This window comes from Triticum urartu, chromosome 7A, assembly GCF_056163025.1.
Source record: "Triticum urartu cultivar PI428250 chromosome 7A, HENAU_Tu73, whole genome shotgun sequence".
Classification (NCBI taxonomy): domain Eukaryota; kingdom Viridiplantae; phylum Streptophyta; class Magnoliopsida; order Poales; family Poaceae; genus Triticum; species Triticum urartu.
Genome location: NC_141879.1, coordinates 689,475,160 through 689,483,398, shown reverse-complemented (window position 1 = coordinate 689,483,398; position 8,239 = coordinate 689,475,160). Strand labels below are relative to the sequence as shown.

The window sequence follows — 8,239 nt, the reverse complement described above, 5'->3', positions numbered from 1 at the left end:
CACTATTGTAGTACTAGTACTTGCTAGTATAGCCCTGTAAACCGGAAAGGAGTATTTTCCTTTCTAGAGATTTCAACAAGTGACTAGACTACACCGCGTGCAGTACTGGCTCAAATCTCAAATCTCATCAACCAAGGCATTTTTTGATTGGAGGAATGTATCTCGTACCTTTAGAAGCAGTGGTAAAGTGGCCTCGAAGTTGGACTGGACGATGCAACCATCATTTCACTGGAACGCTCGTTGAAGCCCTTTCTACCCTTTCTTGAAGAAAACCTCACTCCAGGCTACTCACTTCTGCCATTTTTCTTCTGTACCGATGAAGGAAAGGTGGGCGAATCAGTGATGCTACTATATTTTCATTCCAAGAATCTTCTTTTTGCAAAGAACCGACCGATTCTCATAGCCTATTCTTTTCCCGTTTTCATTGCGATTGTGGTTTCCTTTCGATTGATTTTTGTTTGTCAGTTCATTGATGGATCCTGGAGCACTAGGCAAAGAGTTGCCGACAGAAAACCCACTGGAGACAGCGATCTCTAGGAAGCGAGCACCGACCAACGAGTTGACCATGTTGGCGGGCCAACCCATGGAGATAAAGAACTCCAAGAAACAAGCACTGGCCAAAGAGTTGACGACGTTGGAGGACAAAGTCCTTAAAGATAGTTGGAAGAATAGCAAGGGCCCCACCGTGCCTACCCCGAAAACTCTAATGGACACCTATGCGAGGCTCAAGGCCAAGTTTGAGGAGATAGTCGCCATTGAGACGCAGTATTCCCCTGGCAAGGTGATGGCCCCCATTGAGGACGAGGAGATGGCCCCAGGAGGGATGGGATTCCCTGGTGAGCTGCACAAGGTAAAAAACTAATGGCTTACCATAGTTGTGGTTTTTGATTATTTGCAACGTGCTTGCTAATATGTTAGGGTTGTACAGGTGCCGGTGGACGTCCTTGATGATTCCGATGTTGCAGCCCGTCCTGTGGACAACGCCCCAGAGATTGTTTTCGATGTCGCGGTTCGTCCTGTTGACATCGCCCCGAAGATTGATTCCGATGCTGCTGTCCATCCAGTGGACATCGCCCCAGAGATTGATTCCGATGTCGCGGCCAGTCCTGTGGACATCACTCCAGAGATCGATTCCCATGCCGCTGTCCGTGCTGTGGTCATTGCCCGAGAGATTGATGACAAGAAATAGTTGGTCGCGCTAATCCTTCAAGGTAGTTTGCATTGCCCTGTGTTTAATTACTAGAACGGTGCGTGTTATCAAACCATCTTAGGGCTAGTGCACTGTCTTGTGTGGGCGGTACTTTCTACTTTTATTTGATAGTGCATCATGCGAACCCTCTCCGAGTTATGGAAACAGATTTATCCTCACCAACTTTTGATGTAATATATATCGCATGCTTAGATGTAAGTTCGAACTGTTTATCATATCAGCAGGGCTTGTTTGACGATTCTTGGTGTTAGTAGGTGTGCCAGTTATAGTACTTGCAAAACACTCACCGAAGAGAAACTTTCGGGCTGATGAGCTCATGGTACACTTATACTTATCCATCGTCGATCGCCAATAGCCCAAGCTCCTAAAATTGTAGGCTTGGCGATTGATCAGACAATAGTCAACACGGATACATTCAGGCCTCATTTGGTTCATAGGGTAGGAAAATCGTAGCAAAAGTACAGAGACGTACAACACAAAATTATAGTAGTACAGATACATACTCCCTCCATTCCAAAATAGATGACTCAACTTTGTACTACTAACTTTGAAATGGAGGGAGTACAAATCCTAGGCGGGCTAGTTGGCCTAGTGGGTTTTAGTGATATGATGTGGTACAGTGCCGTCCAGTCTTCGCATGTGGTAGCAGTATTGTGGGTACACTAAGTTTCTTGAAGAAGCGGAATTCATCGAAGTCATGATGGTTGAGGGAGTCCTGGACTAAGGGGTCCTCGGGCGTCCGGCCTGTTAGCCATGGGCCGGACTGATGGGCTATGATGATACGAAGACCGAAGACTACACCCGTGTCCAGATGGGACTCTCCTTGGCATGGAAGGCAAGCTTGGCGACCGGATATGTAGATTCCTTTCTTTGTATCTGACCTTGTGTAACCCTAGATCCTCCCCGTGCTTATATAAACCAGAGGACTTAGCCCGGAAAGGGGAGATATTCATTACCATAGCCATATAAGCTAGACCTCTAGGATTTAGCCATAACGATCTCGAGGTAGATCAACTCTTGTAATACTCGTATTCATCAATATTAATCAAGCAGGACGTAGGGTATTACCTCCATGGAGAGGGCCCGAACTTGGGTAAACATTGTGTCCCCTGTCTCCTGTTACCATCGACCTTAGACGCATAGTTCGGGACCCCCTACCCGAGATCCACCGGTTTTGACACCGACATTGGTTCTTTCATTGAGAGTTCCACTATGACGTCAACAACGGGATCGATGTCTCGCCTTGTTCTCAAGGATAATATCACCACCGGAGGAACGCTGGCTCTAGGCCAAACCCTCTGGCTGAGCGGCTTTACCATGACCGCCCATTCGGTCGTTAATCCGATGATGACCTCTCGGGTCATCAAAAAACCCCTTCGTATCGACTCCGAACACTCCAAGCAGATGGATCCGACGGAGCTTTCGTCCTTAAACGAGCTCCTAGATCGCATCGCCGCCCTGGGGGTTGCTATAGACTACGATCGAATTGGGCTTAAACCCGATCAGAGAGAAATCAAATCTCCACCGATCACCCACCAGATAGCGGTAGTTGAGGAGCGAGTCGACAACTCTTCCTCCATACTAAGGATGGACTATGTCCGGATCTCCGGTCTCGAAGAGCCAGACACCTACCTACGAGGAGACACATCCTGCCCTGCGAACATAGAATCGGACGATGGGCCTAAGAAATTAGTGGACATCCCGGAGCCTGATCTGCTAAGTTAGGAAGACCTTCAGACTCTGGATCCAAAACTAGGTCAGGGTTCAGATTTAAATCCACCCACCCACCCGAATACAAGCGCTCTCATGAGCATACAACAACAGTCTCAAGAAATGGTCCACCACTTCTGGGCCAGATTCTTTCTTGTCAAAAACAAGATTAAAGATTACCGCGACGAGGAAGCAATCTCAGTGTTCTACAACAATTACAGGGATGAAGGAATCCTCAACGCCATCAACCGTTATCGCATCCTACACTTTGCTGACTTGGCAACTATCGTACAGAAGTACAGCGCAATGGAAAGCGCCTGGAAAACTCAAGCAGCCTGTTGGGAATCATCGGTCCCCACTGAACCCCTCAGGCGAAAAGGGCGCACCCTTGCAACACGACCGGTTCAATAGTAAGAAATTCAAGTCCAGTACGGGGCGCGGAACCGTTCTGGAAGGATGGCTCGATGGGCCATGCAAAATACACACAACACCGGATAACATACCAACACTACTAGGAAAAGGGCTATAGATAGGATTGACACTAATGGCGCACCAGGGAAGTAGTGCGCCACTACTATATACTAATGGCGCACCAGTTGGTGATGCGCCATTAGTGTGGAAGACACTAATGGCGCACCAGACAAAAGGTGCTCCACTAGTGATAATTTTATTTTCATTTTTACATACATACTAATGGTGCATCCGACCGAAGTGCGCCATTACTAGTTCTAACTAGTAATGGCGCATCGGACAAGGAGTGCGCTAGTACTGAATTTTTTTTTGTTCTTTTTTTTTGCAAAACAACTAATGGCGCACCGTGTCACAGTGCGCCATTACTAGTTTAAACTAGTATTGGCGCACTACTACGCGGTGCGCCATTAGTATATATATATTTTTCACTACTACACGACTATCTCGGTTACGGTTATCTCGCGGGGCAGGTAGTCCACGGATTTTCTGGATGCGTAAGGTGCATGGATGACACAACGTATCGCCAGCTAGATAGAGATCCCGGGTCTTCGAAAACCGTGTTCATGGGAGATCGACATCCCCCTCGCCGCCGATGATCAACCGCACCCTCCTCCGCTACACAAATTTGAACATATTTTTAAAAAAATTTATTACTCTTTTTATAAAAAAATATTACTGTTATGATTTAAACAAGTTTGAACATATTTAAACACAAATAAATATCAAACAACATTTTAAATGCATAAAAATAAAAATTGGGGAGCCTGGGAATCAAACCCAGGACCTCCAGTGTGTGTGCTGCGTGCTGACCAGTCGGGCTAGTGGGCGGGTTCTGATGTAGATTGGGTTAGGTGGAATATAACCTGAGGGCTCGAACTGTAATAAAAAAACATTCTATTGGCGCACCGCTGCTGGGTGCGCCATTAGTAAGCTTCCCCCCACTCCACCTATTCCCCTCCTTCCCTTCCTCCCACTCGACCTAATTTGCCCCCTCCGCCCCAACCGTACGCCGCCGCCGGGCCTGCACGCCCCCTCCGTCCCCTGCCGCCGCCGCCCTGACCCCCGCCGCCGCGCTCCCACGCCCCCCACCACTGCAGCTCCCCCTCGCCGCCGCCCCCACGCCCCCGCGCCCCCACCACTGCAGCTCCCCCGTGCCGCCGCCCCCACGCCCCCACCACTGTAGCTCCCCCGCGCCCCTGCGCCCCGAGCCGGAGGAGGAGGACCAGGAGGAGGATGAGGAGGAGGAGGAGACGACGACCGCCAGCTCAGCCAGGCCACGCGACGCCGCTGTCCGCGCGCTGCTCTGGCCTACCTCAGCTCAGCCAGGCCAGCGCCGTGTACTCCCTCGACTGCAGGTGAGCCCCTCCCCTCCACTTCCTTCTTCTTCTTCTTCCTCTTGCCCTCAACCTCTGCTCTGAGTCTCGACCGCTGTGCAGGGCCCATCCATCTCCGGCGAGCTCACCACACCGCGCGAGCTCAATGACCGCTATGGAGGGCACCACCACGCAGGTGATAGTTAGGTACAGTTACAGAAAATGGCTTGTAAATAGGGTTAGGGTTTGGGAGTGGAGACCATGGCCATGGCTTGTAAATTGTTGTTGATTCTCAAGTAAATTTTTCTGTTAGGTACAGTTACAAAAAAATTCACACGGAAAGGTTGTGTCATGCATCACAGGATTTGTAGGAGTTCTTGGAGCCACAAAAATAACTTTAGAACCCAGAGAGGCCTCAGACCAGCATCATAGGCAATAAGATCAGCCAACATCTGTTCTTATTAGTTTAATAGAAGAGAGAGGGATGGAAAAATAGACAAGAAAGCAGAATATAGCCAAGACAAGTAGCATCTATTCTTAAGCAGAGTATAAGGATAGCATAGAAGAAATAGACAGGGTAGCACCCAACTGAACATCTGCTTCTGCAAAACACTGCACTCCACTTACACATGGTATTTTTCTGCAAATAGGACACCACACCCACAAGCACTTGGGCTAGTATCATTAGCAGTGCTGCTGTAAGTATATATAACAACAGTAACCTGTAACAACAAGTATAAGTAGCTATTACCCAAAGGTCAGCCAGACCAATGGGAATAGACAAAATAAAGTAACCAACTCGAGGAACTAGAGTAGCATATTTAGTTAACTGAATCCAAACACCCTTTTTATCGTTCTGTTTATGCTCTACTATAGTCAAGAGGATCTGATTGTCTGTAGTTCTCATCTCACAGCCATTCTGAAGCACTCGAACCGCAATGTCTTGAAATATCCCACCACAATTTGTTTAAAAAAATGTTTGTTTGCACCTCATCTACTGCTTGCTTCATATTAAGCCTGAACCATCACACCTGCTTAGCATATGATGGGGTCCAAAATCTATATAACAGTTTAATTTTTTTTGCTTGGAAAGGTTCACCCAAATTGCCATTAAGAGAAACCAGAGCTCGCTACAAAGTCTCGAATACTAATCTTTATAACTATGTGCTTTCTTTTCTATATTTTCTGACAGGTGGCACATATGTTTCTGATGCCATATTTGTTGGTTTTTTCTGGAGGGTGATGATGTCATGTCTCTACCGTAGATTAAAATAAATGGAAGTTTAAAAATATGAGAGAAGTTGTCTTGTCTAATTACATGTTTATGTAAAAAAGAATAGCAGGGATATTTTACAACTCCTGTGTGCGTAGTTGCTTGTTTTTACTATAGTTGTGGCTGCTTTCTTCTTGTATCATAAAAATATCCCTGTTGCTGTATTTGTGATGATGTTGTACTTGTGATGATGCTACTTGTGATCTTCTGAAATGAACCATTGGCGACTTCATTACGCGGGGATAATGATTTTGCAGGTACCCCGAGAGGCCCATGAGTTTGCCGGAATGTCGATTAACTTCCGTTCCGGCAAATTCGGGTACTCCATATGTCCTATTTTCAGCAAAGGTCATGCTGAAATTTTCCGTGAATTTTAGCATGACTTTGCTAAAAATAGGACATATGGGGTTCTTGCGACTAATGCCTGTTATCATGCATGTTTTATGATCTGTTGTAAGGGTACTAATTGGTCTCTTCTGCTGCTTATCAGAGATGGCGGGAAGCAGCCACCGCCGCTCTGCGACACCGTAGTATGAGTTGGATGCTTCCGAGTTCTTCACTATCATACTAGGGACTTCAGTATCATCCATGACGCAGGTATATAAAACAAGAGATCTCCCCTTCACCCATCTCATTATGATATCTGTTGTTTGCTACATCACTCATTGTCCCAAACTGCAGAGGCTTCCTGACAGTTTTATGAACATGCTGATGGGTGAAGATCCGCCAAATAATGTGAAGCTGTGACAGGCCGGCAGCGGGTTTCGCAGGCAGTGGGATGTGGAGTTGGTGATCAAGGAGGGCCACATGTACTTGTCTCGTGGGTGGGAGAAGTTCTACCGTGCCTACGACCTGTGGCTGGGGTACTTCCTTCTCTTCAGGTACGACGACGATGCCACCATGCTCATCGTGAAGGTGTTCAACACGACTATGTGTCGCATGCGCTACGCTGACGATGATGATGCCGGTACGTTCTGCCTCTTCTTATTCCTCTACATTTGGCTTTGTCTCACATCGATTGTTAACGGTCATTGTTGCATTTGGACAGGTAATGGGAGCAGCAGCAGCGACACTGGCTACAGCCAAAGCAGCAGCAACTATGGCTGTAGCGAAAGCAGCAGCGATTCTGGCTGTAGCGAAAGCAGCAGCGATTCTGGCAGCAGCATAGACAACAAGAAGGATGATCCGGACTGGAGTGCGGGAGAAGAGGAGCAGAGTGGGGATGAGGAGATGCAGGATGACGATGGGCATCAGGCTGAGGATGACCTAGCGCTGGTGGTGGCTGACCAAGGGCAAGAGATGGTGGTGGCTGACCATGGGCAAGAGATGGTGGTGGCTGACCATGGGCAAGAGATGGAGGTGGCTGAGGATGACCTAGCGATGGTCGTGCCTGAAGGTGGCCTCGCGATGGTGGTGGTGCCTGACAATGACCACGCACCGGTGGTGGCGCGGGCGATCCCACAGCTGGGCGACATGACCACGCCAATTGAGGTAGAAGACTACATCCCACTGCCTCCACCGCCTCGCCGCTCATGGCGCATCAGGCTGAGGAAGGAGAAGGAGAAGAACAATGCATGAGAACTGAACTTTGTCAGGTATGTCAGATCTCCAAAATGATATATATATATACTTAGTTACCTATGTTATCTCTAATATGCTTAGTTTCCTATAGGTTAGCTTCATTTTACCTAAGTTGGCTCTAATATGCTAACTTAGAGCTTATATGCTTAGTTTCCTATAGGTTAGCTCCAAAATAACTTATGTTAGCACAAAATGATCAAGTTTACATAATAAGCTTATAGTCTTTTTCTTATTCTTCTTCTTTTCCAAAATGACATAGGTTAGCTTCATTTTACCTAAGTTGGCTCTAATATACTAACTTAGAGCTTATATGCTTAGTTTCCTATAGGTTAGCTCCAAAATAACTTATGTTAGCACAAAATGATCAAGTTTACATAATAAGCTTATAGTCTTCTTCTTATTCTTCTTCTTTTCCAAAATTCTTCTTATTCTTCTTCTAGTGTTCTTCTTCTTCTAGTATTCTTCTAGTCTTCTTCTTTTTCTTCTTCTAACTTCTTGTTTATCATTTTGCAGATTTGATTTAATTCACGGAAGCTTGCATGGATGGAGTGCTTCTTTTCCATTTGCGTTTTTATTTTGTATCAATGTGAAACTTTTGTGAATTGATGGATAATGGTGTTGGATGAATAATGTGAAACTTTTGTAATATGTAACGATGGAACTATGTGTTGGCTATGTATG

General features: G+C 46.6%; 2 protein-coding genes across 2 annotated transcripts in view; both read left to right on the top strand.

The window, feature by feature from the left end:
* Positions 1–784: 784 nt before the first annotated feature.
* On the top strand, positions 785–1,189 carry LOC147961555 (uncharacterized). Its single transcript, XM_087536250.1, has 2 exons — positions 785–850; positions 929–1,189. Exons 1-2 carry the CDS (start codon positions 785–787, stop codon positions 1,187–1,189), a joined length of 327 nt encoding a protein of 108 aa, XP_087392376.1.
* Positions 1,190–6,784: 5,595 nt separating this feature from the next.
* The window catches only part of LOC147961554 (uncharacterized), a 96,068-nt gene continuing 94,613 nt past the window's right edge, over positions 6,785–8,239 (top strand). The window contains exons 1-2 of the mRNA XM_087533859.1: positions 6,785–6,944; positions 7,026–7,417. Coding sequence (XP_087389985.1) covers positions 6,785–6,944; positions 7,026–7,417 — 552 coding nt within the window. The remainder of the gene's footprint in view (positions 6,945–7,025; positions 7,418–8,239) is intronic.

Coding starts and splice junctions, on each gene's coding strand:
- LOC147961555 (XM_087536250.1), top strand. CDS start 785: ATGGCCCCCATTGAGGACGAGGAGATGGCCCCAGGAGGGATGGGATTC. Junction 851..928: donor TCCCTGGTGAGCTGCACAAG/GTAAAAAACTAA, acceptor AGGGTTGTACAG/GTGCCGGTGGACGTCCTTGA.